Source organism: Eurytemora carolleeae, unplaced genomic scaffold, assembly GCF_000591075.1.
Source record: "Eurytemora carolleeae unplaced genomic scaffold, Eaff_2.0 scaffold198, whole genome shotgun sequence".
Taxonomy (NCBI): domain Eukaryota; kingdom Metazoa; phylum Arthropoda; class Copepoda; order Calanoida; family Temoridae; genus Eurytemora; species Eurytemora carolleeae.
Genome location: NW_019396106.1, coordinates 206,094 through 226,013, shown reverse-complemented (window position 1 = coordinate 226,013; position 19,920 = coordinate 206,094). Strand labels below are relative to the sequence as shown.

Here is a 19,920-nt window from a genome sequence, read left to right as displayed (position 1 = left end):
GAAAGGCTGTCTAGGCTGAGGGTCTATAGATGGATTAAAGCACCGTTGGTTGTTGAGAACCAAGACAGTATAATATCATTAACAGGTTACCCACAATGGACTAAATTAATTCCGTCTTTTCTCTTACAGGCTTGGTTCCCAAATCATTGCTAATACCTGTAATAAATCCTTTTTCTAAGGTAGGAGACTCCACTCAATTTAACTTTGAGATCGTTATTATAAAGTCTCCTGTAAGTATATCTGGACAGGGACTACAAATTAAAAATCTAAATATTAGCATTTAAAAGTTGTCTAAGCTATTGTAAAGAGCTAAATACATATTTGACCTTAAAATGCTTGTATTAATCTATGTCGGAAACATAACATGATTATTTATTAATTAATTTTATAATGTTTGTTTGTGCGCATATATTCCCTTGTATTGCCGCGTATGCTGAGTAGAGTACAGGTTTGGGATGCTACTGTGAACACGTAAGCTGGGTAAAGACAGGTAGTGGAGGTAGAGAAATAACCGTGCTTGGTGTGGGAAAACGGTTTCTCTTAATTGTCAAAACGGAGAAATTTTCAGAGTAATTATTACGTCGTCTTATGGATTTAGTGAAAATTACAACAAATATAGTTCATGATCAGATAAAATCTGACGGATTTATTTAGGGTGAAAGAGAGTGATTATTAAGTAGTGAAGCGATTAAATCTCCGGAGAAATTTATGGAGAAAGTAGAACTAACGTTCACTAATCGTCCATATGGTTTGTTATGCATGAGTTAGTTTAGTGGGATAAAACGAGAAATAATTTCTCTTTCTTATTTAAGACTATAAAGTTTTTTAAATATAAATATGTTCGTTAGAAGTGGTTTAAAAATTTAGATATTGATTCTAAATGGTTTCTAACAACTTTCTTGGAGTTTATTTTGTATGTTTGAAAAAGAAGTTAGGGTCTGTCCTAGAGAACGATTTTTGGACCTGTTCTCTAGTACGGACCCAAAATAAGTGTAGATAGAATAGACTAACTTTTATTTCAATTTACCTGTGTAGTTTCCTAGAGAACGATTTTAGGTAGAAAAACGCATGGATCATTATTGCCGACTTCTTACCTTGAAAAGGTTAATATGATTATGTTTTTAGAGATAATGATGAGAAGAATGTAAACTCTGTCACCCCTAAACCTAGACCTTGTGATTAAATTGTGAATTCAAGATGGGGAAAACAAACTTTCAATACGATGAGAGCGGTACAACGTTCTACTACGTTCTTCTCACGTTCCTTGGCTTTATACTCATTCCCTCAACCTACTATTTCTGGCCAGAGGTAAACACAAAAAAATAAGTTTTACAAAGTGATAACAATTTAGTTTTAGGTAAAAATATGCCATTTTATTGGTAATTTCATGGTAAAAGATTGTAGAACCCCCGCCCCCCGCCTTACATTTTTGTACACGATTCTTTTATTTAACACATGGGTGTTCCGCCCCCTACCCTGTCCTAGCCGCAGCACTTGGCCCTATTGCCTTTCCTAGCTGCAGAGCTCGGCCCAGAAGTTTTCTTTGCCTACCCTAACCCAAGATTTAAATCATATTGATTTCATGTTAAATAGTTATAATCTGAGACTATTAGCTGATGCCATTTTAAACAACTATCCCTTTCCTAGCCATGTAAATTTTATCTTCGACCACTTCATGTTGTAGACCACACAGTGCGAATCAAATGTGCACGCTCTCACGCAAACATCCATTAGTATTTTGCCAATTATTCTTTTCAAACTTAAGCCAAAAACAAGCGCCTTGCAGTTTAAGAATAAAAGTGCATAGGGTTAAAAAATGTATAAGTTACATTGTGAGGTAAAACGCCGTTGCGACGCTTTTAAAGTTGAGGCTTTCAAAAAATAGTTATTGAGATACCAGTGCACAGTGATTTAGTTGATTTTAGTTCAGGTTTTCTGAGATATCGTAATACGAACGAAAAAGATCATCAAGGGATGACAGATCAAATTTTGGTCATCAAATCTACAGTTTTATATGTAATAATGCAAAATTCCCCCCCCCCCCCTAAAAAAATAGTTTTCCCAGAATTTTACAAGAGATGTCATGTTCTTACATACAATCTAAAGTATCAAATTCAACCCGCGACCCCTCCATTTAAAACAATGTTATGATGTATTTTTTGTAAAGCTTCTAGTTGTGGTTAGTAGGAGGAATAGAACAATAAACAGTCCAACAAGCCTAGTTAATTTAAGAGATGTATGACTGTTGGTGCGTTTGTACAGAAAGATAATGAAAAATTATGCTATTGGTTTTTTGACAACCATTATTTTTCTCAATTTTCTGTTTGGTTTTATCGTTATTTGTATTACAGGAGGATAAAGTAGACCCAGAGAAGAAGAAAAAGTACCAGGCTAACGCAAAGGAGACAATATATTGGGAAGCATGTCTGGAGAAAGCAGACAGGTTGGAGAAAAAAGATCCGTGGAAGAAAACCCGAAGTCGGATTGCGGTTCTTCTCATTCTGATCGGTTGGGTTTTTATAGCTATGATAATCTACCAGATCTCGCAGTTTGATTATGAAATGGCGAATTTTGATCCCTATGAGATCCTTCAGGTTTCAATGTCTGCCGACAAGAAGACGATTAAATCTCAATACAAGAAACTCTCCCTGATTTATCACCCTGACAAACCGACCGGAAATGAAAAACTCTTTATGAAACTACGGAAAGCGTACGACGCCCTGACGGACGAGACGGCACGGTATAACTGGGAGCACTACGGAAACCCTGATGGACCTCAAGCCATGCAGTTCGGTATCGGTCTCCCGGCCTGGATAGTCGAGGAGAAAAACTCCGTCTGGGTTCTGGGTGTCTACACCCTTATCTTCATGATAGGACTTCCTACCGCAGTTTGGTACTGGTGGTCCAGATCTAGTAAGTTCAGCAGTGAGCAGGTTCTCCTAGATACTACCCAGCTCTACTACTATTTCTTTCATAAAACCCCGCACATGATGCTGCGCCGGGTCCTGATGGTGCTGGCGGCCAGTCTGGAGTATGAAAAGGGACACAACTACGAGATTGTAGAACGACCAACTGACAATGCAGAGATTCCCCAGCTGATGAAGTGTATACCCAACCTTGGTGTCAACAATAAAGAGAAACCACTGTGCTTTGGATACAGTGTGAAGACGAGAGTTCTTATATTCGCGCATCTTTCCCGTCTCTCCTTACCCAAACATACTCTACATCAGGATAGACTTTACGTTATCAAAAAGTGCCCGTACCTTATTCACGAGATGGTTCAATGTTTAAGCCAACTTATCTTACTCGCCCACGCTGGCCGAATCACACGTTTGCCGAGCCTTGATACCGTTGAAGCAACGATGCGTTGTTCTTCAATGATCGTGCAGGCTCTCTGGGACAAGCAGAGTCCTCTGCTCCAGCTGCCTCATATAGAAGAGGATATGCTAAAGTACTTTCACAGCAGGAGGAGGAACATCAAGGGGTTGAAGCAGTTGGCACAGATGAAGGAGGAGGATAGAAGATCTCTACTCAGATCTATCAATGATGATCAATACAAGGATATACTTAAGGTAACAAACTTTTCTATTTTTGGAAATATGAAAGAGTAATTTTCATACCGGAGTGATTACATCTCATTTTTAGTGTGATTAGTAGTTAGAACCCAGTACCTCCTGTTGTGATTAATTTGTTTTACTGTCAAGCCAAAATTCGGACAGTTAGCTTTAAAGATCAAAACCAATATTTCGTGAATGCGGAATTAAGATCTATGTTTGATTGCGCAAGTGACGATGAAACAAACCATGACATTGGGTGAAATTTTAATATTCACGCATTGGCCATATATTTTCTTTAAAAATATTTTGTCCAACCCCCTCTTGAAAATGATTTTTTTTCAGGCCAGAATTTTTTGGGGTATTGTTCGCCAAATTGGGGAAAGTAAATGATTTTTAATTAAAGAGTTTTTGGTATTAAGTATAAAAAGGGTGGGTATTTGTTGTTTTTCCTCAAAGCATCGAAAAGCATTAAGGGGGAGGGTAATTCTTAGAACTATATACTTATATATATATACAAGTAGAATGTATGCAGACCTGTTTCCTTGGTTCAACAGAGCTAATGGATTATTTAAATCCGAAATCCTGAACTAAATCTTGTTGACATGATATAATGATCTTGTTCCAGGTGCTGGGCATGATGCCCTGCCTGAGTATGACTGTGACGACTGAGGTTGTGGACGACGAGGAACAGCATGTTGTCACCGCCGGAGCCATCATCACTGTCACAATCTCCGTTAAAAGGAATGTTGGAAATAATTAGTTATCAGTTTTGATCTCTGATGAGGATTCTTTAAAAAATCGCAATTTTAAAGTCACGTTCACTGAAGCGGAGTTAACAAATTATCTAGTCAAGGAATAGGAATCTTTCATTTTTAAAAAGAATAATCTTTTTTCTTTTGAAAAGCTTAAACACATTATAGTTGAAATCCTCTTAAGTATAACATTCAAATGTATCAGACAATTAGATAACCGATTTTACTGAAAATTTACGGTTTCTTGTACTTCAATGAAATAACATTCAGTGTGTACTTGGCATGATATTTCTCAGAAATAATGGCCGTCTAAACTGTGTTCGTTGGCAATGGCATGATATTTCTCAGAAATAATGGCCGTCTAAACTGTGTTCGTTGGCAATCTTAGCCATAAAACCTAATGAATGGGATATTTTGATCTGATTTTTGAAACCTAAAGCTTCTGCATCCATATCTTGAATATGCGAAAACCATGAACTTGAACCCGTTAGTGGGATAAAACAAACATTATTTCCAATCCTACTTCAGGGACTCATTGTCTAAGTACATGTCCGATACCTACGTATACAACGAGGATAATGAGAACGAGGACCTGGATCCCGAAGATGCCGAGCTCCTGGACGAAGAGGAGGATGATAAAGACCAGGAGAAGGACGGAGAAGGGGATGAGAAGGAGGAGGAGAAGAAGAAGGGTCCGGCCTGGAAAAAAACTCAACAGAAGAAGAAACCGAAGAAGGGAGGAAAACAGAAATCTAAACCTAAAGCTAAAGGAAAAGATACGACGGCTAAAACGGTAAGATTGTTATTATCTCATCTCTAATATACCACGACAGAAGTTTCCGTTGTTGAACTTTAATTTTCTTAATATTGATAATTCTCTTGGCCACGTGCAAACTTGAAACATAAATCGGCTAAAGAAATCATGTCCGATTTCTTGGGATAGCCAGCCAGGTTTAGCATGTTCAAAGTGACCTTTAAGTATTACAATGATGGTTACGGTTTTTAGAGATTAACATTTTGTAGTCATGGTTTAATAACATCTAAAATTACATTGGTTTCGGAATATTTATAAGTTTTAATATGTATTTACTAGAGCTAAGGATCCGTCATTTTGATGCAAATCAAGATCCTGAATGCTTTAATATATATTTACATATTATATATTTATTTCATGGATCCGGATCCTGGATTCTGAAGAATTTTTTTTTTTATAAATCATACAAACTACCATTAGTGAATATATATGGGACCTCTTTCAGATTTCTTTTCCTTATAGTTTCCTTTCCTTATGGGTAAATTAATAGGTTCCAGATCCTTGGTACTAGCTAATACGAATAGTTTCTCGATAACTGGAATGAAATAGTAATGCATGTAAAAAGATTCTTATTTCAATCCTATTAATTTAATGGTATCAATTCAAAGATTTTATTTAACGGTAGAGTTACATATTACATATAAAAGGGTGGAGGTATACAGGTTCACAGTTTAAAGTGGATTATATTATAATGGTATAATAAAAGATTGAGGTTAATCCTGTATTACTAGAATGGAGGTATGAAATGTTTAATTACTTGACAGTTATAATCTTCATTACTAAAATGGAGTTAAATAATGAAAGATTGGAGGATTAATCTCAAGTACTAGAAAGAGGTATATAATTCAGGATGGAGGTATTATAACCTTTATTACTACGTTGAATGGAGTCTAGGAGTGTAATGAAGGGTGGAGTTAAACATAGGAAGTATTTATATATTGAAGAGTGGAGGTATAACCTATATTACTATACTGGAGGTGTATATTTAAGGGTGTAGACTGTAGACATAGCTTGTAATTACTAAAATGGAGGTACGACCTGTAATACTAGAGTAAAGGTATAGAATAAGAGATTGTAGATTTACCCTGTATTACTAGAATGGAGGTACAACTTGCATAATAGAATGGAGGTTTTTAATGAAGGTTGAGGTTTAACCTATATTACTAGAATGGAGACTGTGAAAACTTGGTGGAGGTTAGCACAACTTTACAGAACAAACAGAATACAGCCCGAAGAAAACTCGTGAGTAAAATGTTGATGTTATGTTTGAATTATTTATATTTGTAGTTTTGTGGCAACTTTATGCCATCAATTCTCGCTAGTTCCTTTAATCCACCTCGAACTAATATGTTTTCCATTCATTAACACTTGTTTCTCTTCCACTACATATCATTTTGATATCTTGTAACCCAAATAAAAGATTTCTATAAAACATATTTTTATAGACGTCTGACACCAAACCCCTCTCCCATTTGTCTCCTTAAATTATATCTGTGCTGTATCCTTTGTGTTATATTTGTTCCCATGTTTTTGCCCAGTGTATATTTTGCATGTTATAGTTTTAAAAACGTAGAATGTAGTATTGCACTTATTAACGGATACGTGTTGTTGATACACCTAGTTTGTCTCTTGTTGCTACATGTTTTAATATTTGGTACAAAGGGGCTGAAAACGTAATTTCAAGTGACCCTCCATTGAAAGAAGGGGCCTGACTGATACAATAGATTTCAAGAAGACAATTACGATTTCTCGATAAAAATAAATAAAACAGCAAATTGGAAATTAGAAAAAATAATCACTTTTCATGCCAGAAAAACGACAATATCTTCCACATCATAGTCAGATAAAGGTTTAAAACTTATCATTGTGTATCGAACAAAGCCCTCTTTAATTGGAGGTTTAATTGATACTACGTGCATAGTCTCTTTAAATAGTTTTGCATGGGCCTAGTTCCTTACAGTGTTTGTCAGCGATGTAATAATAAGTGACCCACTCCTACTCTTAGAACCTTTATTTATAGTATCGAAGTACAGCTCGTTTTTTGTCTGGACATTTATGATCTCGGGACCGATTTTCTAAAGCAAAGACAAGCAAGATAACGACTTAGCTTTGTTTCATCTGAAATTAAAAAACGAGTTGTACACCATTCTTTAAGTTAAAGGTTTTAATGTATTTAATTGTTTATGGCACTCTTTTTAAAGTGTTTACATTATCTTAGTTTTCAGCTCCAAAATAATGAAAGGATTATTATTTAGGGCGGAGAAAGTGGAAGTGAAAGTGACGGAGATGACTCTGGTAGTGAGGATAGTGTGAGTGAAGGTGGAGCTCGAGATCGAGGAGTAGAACGGAGCGGAGCAGGAGCAGGCGCCGTTAACAGTGAGGAGGAGGATGAAGATCAGGAGTGGGCCAAGTTCCAGAATAAGGTTAACAAGAGAGAGAAGGCACTGGAGGGTAAATCTAGGATCTCCCACTCCGTACACTGTCCGTACTATACAGACGACAAGCAGGAGTACTGGTAAGACTTTTACTTCAAGGAAGTGATCATGAGTTTTAAAAAATGGGTTATATATGACGAATAATGGTATATTAGGTTGGTCGATCTTATTCGAACTTAGTAATAGTATAAAAAACGGTTCAATTAAAAAAGATGTTAACATGCAATGCTTCAAATTAAACTGTTTCTGTTTAGGTGGGTTTATATCTGTGATAGGAAGACGCATAGTTTAGTAACTCCGCCCTACCACCTAACTGGGTTGGTAAACCAGGAGGAGGTGGAGCTCAAGTTCACTGCTCCGGGTAGACCTGGGCACTACGGGTTCACTGTTGTCATCAGGTCGGACAGTTACATGGGATTAGACGTCCTGGATGATATAAAACTGGACGTGAAGGAGGCCAGAGAGGCGCCTACAGAGCATCCACAATGGGAGTTTGAGGTAAACTAGAGTTTCCAAGAGATATCCGCTTCTTGGTTTGAAGAAACCATTCCCTCCAACTCTAAAAGATGAAATATTATATTTTGCCTCAAGCTAATAATTTTCTAATCCTTATATCTAGGCAGCCTCATACCATTGATCTTTGATTTTTTAAACTTTGAATTCTGCTAGAGCCAATCGTAAAAGTTTAAAATATCGAAGATTGTTAAAATATATAGGCATTAGAAAACTAGAGTTTGAGGTAAGTAATCAGAGCTGGGAACATTTGTGATAGATAATATTAATCCCGATCACTTAATCTCGATATCCACTGTGGTCACTTTTACTTTTAGGATCAATGCTTAATATCTTTATTTCAGTTGTCCCTCCAGAGTAAAATTACATTGCAGATATCGAATAAAGATTAAATTAATCATCCAAAGATTATCAAAAGGTTAAGATCAAGTATTGATCTTGAAATCCAAATTACAAGAGCTCCCAGCTCAGTTCCTATAGATTTTAATCAAACTTTAAAAAGAAAAAAATCTGATCCCCCCTTTCCATATATTGAAAAATTCCTGAATAGTAATTATTTCAATAAACTTGTTTCTGATCAGATTATCAATATTCAGGACGACGAGGGAGAAGATGACGAGAACGAGGCGAGCCAGGAGAGCGAGTTCGCTACAGACGATGATTTCGATGATGACTCAGATTAATCTGTAATCTCAAACATTCCTCGGCGCTTTTTAAAACGCAAACATCGAACTTCACTTCTAAGAAATAAATTTTTATCTGGACATTTTCCTGAATATGAAATCCTTATGGTTTTTCCAGGACTGATTTTCAGGAATTTGATCTTTTTTGAACAAATTTTCCTTAGTTTATATTTTCCTTGGATCATGTTTTCCTTGGATCATGTTTTCCTTGAGTTATGTTTTCCTCGGATCATGTTTTCCTTAGATCATCTTGTTTTCCTTGGATCTTGTTTCCTTGGATTATGTTTTCCTTGAATCATAATTTTCTTGGATCATGTTTTCCTTGGATCATGTTTTCCTTGGATCATGTTTTCCTTGGATTATGTTTTCCTTGGATCGTGTTTTCCTTGGATAATGTTTTCCTTGGATCATGCTTTCCTTGGATCATGTTTTCCTTAGATCATCTTGTTTTCCTTGGATCATGTTTTCCTTGAGTAATGTTATCCTTAGATCTTGTTTTCCTTGGATCAAGTTTTCCTTGGATCATATTTTCCTTGGATCATATTTTCCTTGGATCATATTTTCCTTTCATCATGTTTTCCTTGGATCATGTTTTCCTTGGATCATGTTTTCCTCGGATCATGTTTTTCTTGGATCTTGTTTTCCTTGGATCATGTTTTCCTTGTACCATGCTTTCCTTGGATCATGTTTTCCTTGGATCATGTTTTCCTTGGATCATGTTTTCCTTGGATCATGTTTTCCTTGGATCATGTTTTTCTTGGATCTTGTTTTTCTCGGATCATGTTTTTCTTGGATCTTGTTTTTCTTGGATCATGTTTTCCTTGGACCATGCTTTCCTTGGATAATGTTTTCCTTGGATCATGTTTTCCTCGGATCATGTTTTTCTTGGATCATGTTTTCCTTGGATCATGTTTTCCTTGGATCATGTTTTCCTTGTATCATGTTTTCCTTGGACCATGCTTTCCTTGGATCATGTTTTCCTTGGATCATGTTTTCCTCGGATCATGTTTTTCTTGGATCTTGTTTTCCTTGGATCATGTTTTTCTTGGACCATGCTTTCCTTGGATCATGTTTTCCTTGGATCATGTTTTCCTCGGATCATGTTTTTCTTGGATCTTGTTTTCCTTGGATCATGCTTTCCTTGGATCATGTTTTCCTTGGATCGTGCTTTCCTTGGATCATGTTTTCCTTGGATCATGTTTTCCTTGGATCTTGTTTTCCTTAGATCTTGTTTTCTTTGGATAATGCTTTCCTTGGATCATGCTTTCTTTGGATCTTGTTTTCCTTGGATCTTGTTTTCCTTGGATCATGCTTTCCTTGGATCATGCTTTCCTTGGATTATGATTTCCTTGGATCTTGTTTTCCTTGGATCATGTTTTTCTTGGATCACGTTTTCCTTGGATCATGTTTTCATTAATTTATATTTTCCCAGGATCATGTTTTCCTTAGTTTATATTTTCCTTGGATAATTTGGATCATGTTTTCCTTGGATAATGATTTCCCTTAATTCACTTTGTCTTGAAGATCCGATTACTTAGAAATGAATTTTTGAATTTGCTTGTTTTATTACATTACTCTACTTTTTATTTTTATTTTGGAATCGGAACAAAACAAAATTTGTCCAATTCTACTTAATGAATTTATTTTTAAATCCTCCCCCCCCCCCACACGTGTATTCTTCGAACTCCTTTGGATAATACTTGAAACGAGTTATTTGTTAAAATTTTACACAGTTCAACTAGTCTTATCCATCTAATGAATTCATTAATATAATGTTGTAAATCTGTTTGTAACTGTACATGGTGAGACTGGTTGCATTTTTATGTTACATGTGGGAATTTTTCCCAAAAGTAATGGTTTACTGGGAATAAAAGTAATTAATTTATAAAATAGATTGTGATTTTCAGAAAAAAACTGTATGATAGAACTTACATATAATGAATAGTTATGAGGGTGGCTTCAATATTTCTATATATTTTTTGGCGTTACCCTTGGAACAAAAAAATTGAAATTTGAAAAAAATTGCGAATTAAAAAAAATAATCGATTTTTGAAAAAGAATTTAGAAATTGACGAGAGAAAATATTGCAAATTTGTAGCCATGGGTTCCCTAAAAAATCAGCCCAATCGGTTAGCCGTTTGGCCGGCTAAAGCTAATAATATATATATGAAGGAAGAGCTTTATTTTATAGATTAAGGATAGTTCACATTAAAAAGATTGAACTAAAATATTTTTAGGACAAATTTTAAATTAAATTTATTCTTAAGCTATCATTTGCCTCGATTTAGACGTAGGAGAAAAAAGGTTTTGTTAAAATTAGATCTCCATCGACGCCAGCAGAAAAATTTTATCGCATTGCTCTTTCTCGATTTCTCTCTGTTAAATCAATGCTTAATTAAGTAAATTTAGCCTAATTTCTGTCTTAATGCAACCATAGGGACCAGGGGCGGATATAAGGTTTCTGTAGGGGGGGGGGGTCCCCCCTTATATCCGCCACTGATAGGGACCATAGGTCGTAATCTACAATCATAGGTCGTAGCCATCTATCTAATCTGTTAAGAGTGAGACATCTGGCGGCCAAACTATTGTCCTCCAATGTTCATACATTTTTAGAGAGAGAGAACGGGCTCTGATAAGGTACGTAATTTAACGCGGCAGAGTAAAATCCTGTGCGCAAGTAAATGTCAGTTTGAAACAATTGTGAAATCTGCCTCCAACGCAGAGAAATATTAGCGTGAAAAGGCATAATTAAACGAATTCATATATATGTATCAATTAACATAGACGCATTATCTTAGGTGGAAAACAATGGAGTTTGATAATCCTGGAAGCGATCAATGGAAATCCGAACAGAGATCTGATATTTCGGACTTCAGTGAAGCAGAAAATAACCAGGGAGACAAGAAGAGTAAAAAGGACAAACTCATTTTAGGAACGAAGAAGAAAGAGAAGAAGAAGGAGACGAGATATGCAACCCTAGGAGATCCTAGCTCCGGGGAGGAGGAGGAGAAGGACGGAAAGAAGAAATCTAAAAAGAAAGGTTTTCAATTCGGCTCCACGAAGAAGGAGAAGAAAGAGAAGAAAGACAAAGACCGGGATACAAAGGACCAGAAGGATTCAAGAAAGAAAGAGAAAAAGGACAAAGAGAAAGAAAAGGAGAAAGCCAAACTGAAACTGAAGAAATTGAAACCTGAGGGAGATTTTGAAGGTAATAATTATCTCAATTATTTTACATTAATGAAACCTAAGAATTATCTGAAAAGCGATGTCGAAAATCGGTAATTTCCTAGAAAACGATTTTTGGTTATCATTGGTCACGGGCCGCAGCGCCCGGCCCCCTAGCCTGTCCTAGCCGCAGCGCTCGGCCCTGTAGCCTGTTCTAGCCACAGTGCTCTTAACCTAATCTAATCCTAAAATAATAAAAAATAAATAATAATTAAGCAGATATCATTTACAAAATTGTTAGGAGGGGGGGACAGACCCCAAAAATTTGGTGAAATAGTTTTCTTGCTTTTTCTGTGCATTTTAATTCACCAAAAACTCTCAGTAATGTTAGAGAAGTACAGAAGGGTTTAAAGATTATTTTACATGAGCCAGGGAGAATTATCTTTTTTTCAAGAAAGTATTTAATTAATTTTTTTATTTTAGTTGAAATATTTTTTCATTGATTATATTTTTATAAGATTAACTTTTTCTACTATATATGTTGTAGGTAAGGTTGAGGATGCCCCTGTCTTTGGAGTTCCGCTTGCCCTTGCTGTAGAGAGGAGCAGGTGTCATGACGGTATCAAGCTTCCAGTCGTAGTCAGGGAGTGTATTGATTACATTGAAGAGAACGGTCTCAAAGTTGAGGGAATATACAGGTTAGATTCATGGGTGGTTTGAAGAAAATAATCTTAGTAGCGAGTAAACTTACGAGTACAATCTTATTAAGTACTGATTACAGAAAATGCATGTTTATTATTTTTTATTGTATAACCTCAACTTCAGAATAAATATCTTCGTATAAACATTACAGCTCGGCTTCTCAGTCGCAGCATTTGGTCCCTAGCCTTTCTTAGCCGCAGCGCTCAGCACATATTTTTTCTTTATGCACCATACCAAAATTATCGAGATCATTTATATTTCTGTTATTTCCCAAATCAAGTTTGACCGTATAGTTTTTTAAGTCGTAGTATTTAAGACTTAGTTAAAGACGTATTGAAGATATGACACATAAGACTTCAGACATAGTTATAATTTGTTAATATTAATATTATTTGAATCTACCAGGCTTTCAGGGCGCTTCGCGCCCATCTTCTTTTTCAACTTTTAATTGTGGCTTTATATGTGAGCATCTTCTCTTCTGAAAATACAGTATATTGAGCTGAAAACTTTAGAATGAGATATCCTTAATCCTGATCGGATAATTAATATATACTGTATTTGTACTGTATCAGTATATTTTTTTTAAATTGACGGATTTTATGATATTTTTACGCGCATTTTCAAAATTTTACTAAAAAAAAATAATTTAAGATAAAAAATTTTTAAGATTACATTAACCTTCCCTAGGCAAACAGACAAACAAGCATCCTCTCTTTGTACAGTATAAAACAAAAACAAAAAAAATTTGCGGATTTAATAATATTTTTTCGCGCATTTTCAAAGTTTTTCAAAAATATAAAACTTTTAAAAACAAATTTTGAACCTTTTGATCATTCATAAACCTTTCCTGGGGTCACGTGAGGTCCCACATAAAATTTGGGCCAGATCGGTTCAGCCGTTTTGACGTTTATTGGATACAAACAGACACCCAGTCAAGCTAAATTCATATTTTAGATACTTTGTTTTAAAGTGGACAGGATAAGAATTTTAACATCTAACAATACTGAAATGCCATTTTGATTAAGCATCTAATACGTAGTATGTAGATATTAACAAGGTTTTAACGTTATTAACAGAAATGGAATATTGAGGCTCCGTACTTAATTCTTGAGAGGAGGGGGGGGGGGGGGCAACTATTGTTTCTAGATTTAGCCGATTTTTTTTAAATAGAAAGATATCTTAAATCTCCATAACTTATTGCAGTGAAACACTGATTATTTACATTTCTATTTCTCTGCGACTACATAAAAAAAAATATTTTTTATTAAATGTTCTTTTTGCATGTAGTATGAAAACTTGTTATTTTCTTCCCGATTTGATTATCAAAAGCGAAAAGAACTAAAAAAAAGTTCAATCTGAAAGATGCTAAATTTATCTGTACCTTATTTTTAGATCCTCAGGAGTGAAATCTAAAGTGAACAAGCTGAAGATTGCGTACAATACTAGACAATCGGTATCCCTAGCCGGTGCAGAACCTGCAGTGGTTGCTAGTCTACTCAAACTTTTTCTCAGGGAGCTTCCGAACCCTGTTCTCACACAGCAGCTTATCCCTAGGTTTGAAGAGGTCGCCAAGGTTAAGGATGTCTCCAAGATGTTTGACGGATTGAATAGTCTTATTAAGCAGTTACCGGAGTGTAACCGAACTCTGATTGAATGGGTACTTGTCCATATGAATCACGTGATCCAGAATGAGAAGCAGAATAAGATGACGTTACAGAACGTATCAATCGTCCTCTCCCCAAGTATGCAGATTTCTCATGGAGTTCTTTATGGTTTATTCAAGAACTCAACACGATTGTTCGGACATGTTGAGATAAAGAAATACGTTCCCCCGATCAGTGGCCAGAGTGGGGTCAATTTTCTGCCGGAATCTCCAGAGGGCATTGAGGAGGAAATGAAGAAACAGGAAAGTTTGCTTGAAGATCTCCACAAAGAGATATCACTAGGAGTTGCTAGTAAAGCTACAGAAGAGCAGTTATGGGAGCAGCAGAGAATTGTTACACAGCTAAAGCGGAAATTACGCCTGGCCAAGTCTAGTCAGAAAGGAGAAGATTCTAAACCTGAACAGGATGAAGAGATGAACTTCTCTCTTCAGAAACCTTTGAACTCTTCCCTTACTGAGACTGAGAAGAAAGACGAACCTACGGCGAAGGAAAATGTTCCTGTAAATGTCTTAACTGAAAATAATTCTAAGCCTGATCTCAAGGATACATTATCTTCTCCTGAAGATAAAGAAGAGTCCAAGGAGCATCGCGTTACAGTTCAGATTCATCGGACTGAGAACCTAGACCTAGAGAAGATTCACCTATCTGAGAACCCGGATCAGGAACAAGGACATGTTACCGTTATAAAACTAACGGACAAAGAAAAGGATACATCTCAGAAAATATCTGAATCTGAACGCAAAGAGGAAAAATCAGTTTCAGCAGAGAAAAATCTCTCTCCTGAGAAACCTGATGATGATGTAGATAGTTCTATGTTTAAAGCAAGGACTTCACCGGAAGTTCAAAAACCTGGATTTAATCAGCCGGAAGTTCAGACGGGGAAACCAGATCTACCGACGGAGAGTTTATTAGGAAAGCCGGTTGACAAGCTTAAACCTAATGTAGGAATTAAACCGTATGAGAATGTTGAGATAAAGGTTAAAAAGGTTGATTTTGAACCTAAAGATAAAGTGGAGGAAAAGAATGTTGCTAGGACGGGTTTAAGTAAAAGTGAGGAGAAACCAAGTTTAAGATCAAATGATGAAGGGAAGAATAAGGGAGCTAAACCTGGAGGGTTCCCAATGCTACCTCCTCCTCCTGGATCATTTAAACCTAGTTCTAGAGGATGCCTAAAACCGTCTATACTACCCCAACAAGAAAATATTATCAAATCTAAGAGTCTACCTCGAGGTTTGCCCTCGGATATCGGAGCGTTCGACCGAACCTCACAAAACAGATCCAAGCCTGAGCTAAACCAAACCGATAGTAAGAAAAACGAGAAGGAGCAGCTGATCTGGGAGGAACTGAGGTTGAAGTTTGAGTACGAGGAGTTACTGAACCTCAAGAGTGAACTCGAGAGGAAAAGGAAGACGGAACGAAGGGAGGTTGCTGAACTCCAGGAGGAGATTGCAACTATGCAAACCCTGTATCAGTACAGAACATATAGTATCGATAGCAGTGAAAGCGAGGGGGAGGAGGAACACTATCAGGTACAATTAAGTTCAATTATTTCTTAGATCAGAGTGCGTTCAGTTTTAATTATTTTAGAGGTTTATTCTTCTTTTTTAGATCCAAGCGGACAAGAGACAACTACTTCGCCAACTCACGTTAGAGCAAGCAGACCTTGAGAAGAAAAAGATGTTTCTTCTCTCTAAACTTGAAGCTGAGCGCAGTTCCTGTCTTCAGCTCCGGGTTCAGATACGGTTGGAACAGGAGAGATTAAAAAGACGAGGATTATAAAAAAATACCAACTAAAATGGCATTTGCATTAAAATCATCGAATTATTCAGCTTACTTTTTGTTACTTCGCAAAAAATTTAATTTAAATATTTAGAGAATTATTAAACATTTTGTTTGCATGGTTTATTTAATTCTTTTCCACCTGTGATATAAATTTCTAAAGCGAAGATATTCTCAGCTATTTGATTAAATGAATAATATTAATTCAAACTTTGTAATTTTATCAGACTTTATTCCAGATGCTAAGATGAGTATTAAAGAGGTTTTATTACCCCCTGGTTCTGAGGATGATACCAAGGTTGTGATGAGAGACCTTGAGGCTGTCCTGCCCTCTGTAGAGAATGATGAAGAAGAACTATGCGAAGGTCCTTTATCGTCTGCGGAGAAGGGTAGAAAGATATCTTCTATTACGGAGCTAACTCAGGTAATTACAGTCAAGACTGGGAATCTTACATTTAAGTTTATTTAGGGCTCCGCAAAAGTCTAACTGCCAGCTTAATAATTTCTGAATGTTTAAAAGTCTAATTGGGAGATTAAGGATAAAACATAACTTATTTGACTTTTTAAAATTTTCTTTATAAAAAATATTTGCGCAATGCTGTAAAGTTATCTTAGTAAAGATTTTTGATTTACAAACCTAGCAATCTTATGATTATAGAATGTCTTATTAATTATTATTGATTTGTTTTGAAAAGGGGGAAGCCAGAAACTTCGAATAATTTAAAACAGACAGTGGAAAGGGGAGATGGTTTTGTTGTCATTTAATCATTTGTATAAAAAAAATCTAGATAACATTGATTGCCAAATGCCAAGACCCGGTGTTTTTGTCTAAAATTCAGAGCTTAAATTACAATTCTTGTTTTTGTTTTATGAAGCTAGTTTATAAGAATAGATATTGGTGTAGACTGTAGAGGTCGCAGGAGGGCTAGGCCATACGCAATCAATGTTTACTGAACTAGCTCTCTGTATGTACCCTAATACCTCCTGAGTAAAATGTAATCTAACCCTATCTTCTTCTCTTTATAGTTCTAATAGAACTTGAGTTACCAAATCATGTTTGTGTGTAGAGTAAAAAAACATATCGAATTTCAGAGATAAAAATAATCTTTGACAGATAAACCAATGGAAACTTTCAGGAAGAACTGGGTGATACTTTAAGTTCTGGAACGGACGAGGACGGAGAAATGTTCCAAGATGCGAGGGATAAAGTGAGTCCCTGCAGCTCAAACTCTGATACTGAATGGAGGGACCAAGACAAGCATCTGTTTGTGTTGAGCGAGGCAGGAAAACCTATTTATACACTTCACGGAGACGAAGATATCATGGTCTCATTGTTTGGAGTTATGCAGGTAATGTTTAGTAAAGTTTTGATTATTTTTTTTTTACTGACTTTTGACCAACATTACTAACCTAAGATTTTCCCAATAGAGGGAGGTTAAGTTACTCAACGTCCCTTTGGACAGTTATGTAAAATAACCACCCGCTCTGCATAGTTTTCGGGGGAAAATTTTCATCTCCGGAAAATTAAAAATTTTACTTAACCACGCATTCCCGTGACCAACTTTGTCTAAAAAACATCCCTCGCAGTGCTCTGGATGTTTTGTAGGCAAAATTGGTCTTTGGAACACTTTGTATAGTAAAATTTCCTTAACTTAACTTCTCTGTAAAGTAGTTATAAATAAAAATAACGCTTTACGTAATAAATGATAATTGGAACTTGAAATGGGACTTTAAAAGCTAAAAAATCTTAAATCCCTCAAAGCTAAAATTAAATAATGTTAAACAATATCGTTCCAACTAGGAGGGAATTGTAAAAGATGAAATTTGGGGAGGGGTGTGGAAAATTTTCATCGGAGCAAAAGCTTTTGGTATGATCATATATTGAACATTACATTGTCGCTCAAGACATTTCAGTAAATAATTAATATTTTAGGCCCTTGTATCCTATGTAGCCGACTCCGGAGATTCTATTAGATCTATTCGAACCTCAGATACAACAATTGTCTTCTTAAACAAACCCTCTCTTATCCTGGTTGCAGTGAGTAGAACCGGGCTCTCCGCCCAGCAGCTGACCGTTCAACTAACCTACATGTACAACCAGATCCTTTCCGTTCTAACCCTTACCCAGCTCACAAGAATATTTGAGCAGAGAAGAAACTACGATCTCCGCCGCATGATAAGTGGGTCAGAGAGGTTGATGCATCATTTATCTGCTAGTATGGATACAGATCCGTCCTTCTTCCTCTCCTCGGTCCGATGTTTAGAACTAGCTCCGGCAGTAAGAGATGTAGTCTCCGAGTCCCTCATCAGATACTGTGGTAAGATGAAGAACGTAGTGTTTGGTATAGTAGTTGCTGGGAACCAGCTGATAACCCTGGTTAGGATGAAGAAGTATTGTATCCATCCTGCTGATCTGCATCTTCTCTTTAACCTGATCAACGCTACGGAGTCTTTCAAGGATTCTGAGAGCTGGACACCCATCTGTTTACCTAAGTTTGATTCTAGTGGATTTTTACACTCTCATGTTTCCTACATTAGCCAGGACGTGTGTTTAATGTTGATTACTGTAGATAGAAATGCTTTTTTTGAACTCTCCGCTGCTAGGGGTAAAATTCAAGAGAGGTTAGAGAAGCATAATGTTATGACGGCAATATCTGATGCTTTAATATCTTGTAAATACAACTGTGTAGTCATTGAACTACCGGAAATTCGTCACTTTCTTTACAAATCGCGTACTTCCGCCCAATATACTGAACCAGTTCCTGCAGCGTGTTACAGGGCGCCCGAGGAGATGAAAAGACTTTTTTCGATATTTCTTTCAATTCAAAACCGGTTTCACACGGCTAGTAGACCTGTGAAACTATGCTACCGCGCCACTGCGCTAGAATTGGTCTTGGGCTGGTCAACTCAAGCATTCGAACTGTACGCTGTGTTTTCTCCAACCTATAGTAAACTATCTGTTCTCACTGCCGTCAATAAGCTGTTGAGATGGGTGAAGAAGGAGGAGGAGAAACTATTCATCCTTACGGCTCCGACCTTCTAATAAATTTCTAACCAAACTGTGATAAAACTTATCTCTGTGATTTTTAGATTTCTTTAGGCAGACTTTTTCCAGGGTTTAAGATAAAAACCACTCTTAATCCAGAAAAGAATGTCCTGAAGATATATCAATAATTAGCTAACGTCTTAGGTTTTATAATTCCACAGTTAGTATCCCCTTAACCGGACCCTCAATTCATGTTTTAAAATTTAGCATGTTTTTGACTCGACCTAATTGATATTATTCTTGTTTGATTATACCAAAACATAATTCGTAATTTTTCCATTGTATTATTAATATAAAATATGTATTTCAGAAAAATGGTTTTAGACCGGTCTCCAGTTTCTGAACCTGTAGCACAGTTTCAGCTCTCGTCTAGAATATTCGTGACTGAACTATCTCCGTTTGAATGGTCAGCGAACCTGATTGCTTTGGGTTTGGCGGATTCTGTCATCATCGGACAGATTAAACTTCCCGAGGAGGATGAATCTTGTCAGGTATTTTGAACAATTTCAACTATGTATTTACACTATAGGGGGTTCCAATAAAAATGGTTATTTATTCTAGAGCCTCAATTATTTACCCATGTCCCAGTTTATTTGTCATTTTTAAACCTAAAGTTTCTACTCCTAAAATAAATATGAAAATCCAGATCTGACAAAAAATTAGGATCTAACGTCAACGCTCTCTCTACCGAGACAAATTTCACATATTTTATTTATTAGGTACTTAATCTTAATCGTAAGGGGACGTTAAGAGACGTACACAGTAGTTTGGCTAGGAGGACATAATTTTATTTTCTTTCCATGTAGGGGG

The 19,920-nt window shown here is 36.3% G+C and overlaps 4 protein-coding genes across 7 annotated transcripts in view; all 4 read left to right on the top strand.

The window, feature by feature from the left end:
• Window positions 1–1,125: 1,125 nt before the first annotated feature.
• Window positions 1,126–10,668, top strand: LOC111695072 (translocation protein SEC63 homolog). 2 transcript variants are annotated; one of them, XM_023464239.1, is made up of 8 exons: window positions 1,126–1,308; window positions 2,352–3,572; window positions 4,183–4,298; window positions 4,838–5,102; window positions 6,291–6,365; window positions 7,379–7,638; window positions 7,813–8,056; window positions 8,668–10,668. In XM_023464239.1, the coding sequence occupies exons 1-8, from the start codon at window positions 1,198–1,200 to the stop codon at window positions 8,752–8,754; spliced, it is 2,379 nt and encodes a 792-aa protein (XP_023320007.1). In that variant the 5' UTR covers window positions 1,126–1,197; the 3' UTR covers window positions 8,755–10,668. The 2 variants fall into 2 exon arrangements, with proteins under 2 accessions (XP_023320007.1, XP_023320008.1); XM_023464240.1 differs by lacking the exon at window positions 6,291–6,365.
• LOC111695073 (nucleoporin Nup37) overlaps window positions 10,257–19,920 on the top strand; it is a 17,110-nt gene continuing 7,446 nt past the window's right edge. Inside the window, exons 1-3 of one of the 2 annotated variants that reach the window (XM_023464242.1) lie at window positions 10,257–10,269; window positions 15,331–15,336; window positions 19,419–19,601. In XM_023464242.1, the coding sequence (XP_023320010.1) occupies window positions 19,425–19,601 (177 nt within the window). In that variant the 5' untranslated portion in view covers window positions 10,257–10,269; window positions 15,331–15,336; window positions 19,419–19,424. The remainder of the gene's footprint in view (window positions 10,270–15,330; window positions 15,337–19,418; window positions 19,602–19,920) is intronic. The other variant, XM_023464241.1, reaches the window with a different exon arrangement.
• LOC111695071 (ralA-binding protein 1) lies at window positions 11,294–16,304 on the top strand. Of its 2 annotated transcripts, XM_023464238.1 has the most exons (5): window positions 11,294–11,391; window positions 11,553–11,962; window positions 12,467–12,617; window positions 14,014–15,814; window positions 15,894–16,304. In XM_023464238.1, exons 2-5 carry the CDS (start codon window positions 11,563–11,565, stop codon window positions 16,062–16,064), a joined length of 2,523 nt encoding a protein of 840 aa, XP_023320006.1. In that variant the 5' UTR covers window positions 11,294–11,391; window positions 11,553–11,562; the 3' UTR covers window positions 16,065–16,304. The 2 variants fall into 2 exon arrangements, with proteins under 2 accessions (XP_023320006.1, XP_023320005.1); XM_023464237.1 differs by lacking the exon at window positions 11,294–11,391 and having other exon boundaries at window positions 11,414–11,962.
• Window positions 16,240–19,169, top strand: LOC111695075 (vacuolar fusion protein MON1 homolog A). Its single transcript, XM_023464245.1, has 3 exons — window positions 16,240–16,488; window positions 17,201–17,413; window positions 17,998–19,169. Exons 1-3 carry the CDS (start codon window positions 16,255–16,257, stop codon window positions 19,105–19,107), a joined length of 1,557 nt encoding a protein of 518 aa, XP_023320013.1. The 5' UTR covers window positions 16,240–16,254; the 3' UTR covers window positions 19,108–19,169.

Excerpts from the sequence above, each read along its gene's own strand:
- LOC111695072 (XM_023464239.1), top strand. The coding sequence starts at position 1,198 with ATGGGGAAAACAAACTTTCAATACGATGAGAGCGGTACAACGTTCTAC. Across the intron at positions 3,573-4,182 it reads AATACAAGGATATACTTAAG|GTGCTGGGCATGATGCCCTG; the intron begins GTAACAAACTTT and ends ATCTTGTTCCAG. Across the intron at positions 5,103-6,290 it reads AAGATACGACGGCTAAAACG|AATGGAGACTGTGAAAACTT; the intron begins GTAAGATTGTTA and ends CTATATTACTAG.
- LOC111695075 (XM_023464245.1), top strand. The coding sequence starts at position 16,255 with ATGAATAATATTAATTCAAACTTTGTAATTTTATCAGACTTTATTCCA. Across the intron at positions 16,489-17,200 it reads CTATTACGGAGCTAACTCAG|GAAGAACTGGGTGATACTTT; the intron begins GTAATTACAGTC and ends GGAAACTTTCAG. Across the intron at positions 17,414-17,997 it reads CATTGTTTGGAGTTATGCAG|GCCCTTGTATCCTATGTAGC; the intron begins GTAATGTTTAGT and ends TTAATATTTTAG.
- LOC111695071 (XM_023464238.1), top strand. The coding sequence starts at position 11,563 with ATGGAGTTTGATAATCCTGGAAGCGATCAATGGAAATCCGAACAGAGA. Across the intron at positions 11,963-12,466 it reads ACCTGAGGGAGATTTTGAAG|GTAAGGTTGAGGATGCCCCT; the intron begins GTAATAATTATC and ends TATATGTTGTAG. Across the intron at positions 12,618-14,013 it reads AAAGTTGAGGGAATATACAG|ATCCTCAGGAGTGAAATCTA; the intron begins GTTAGATTCATG and ends CCTTATTTTTAG.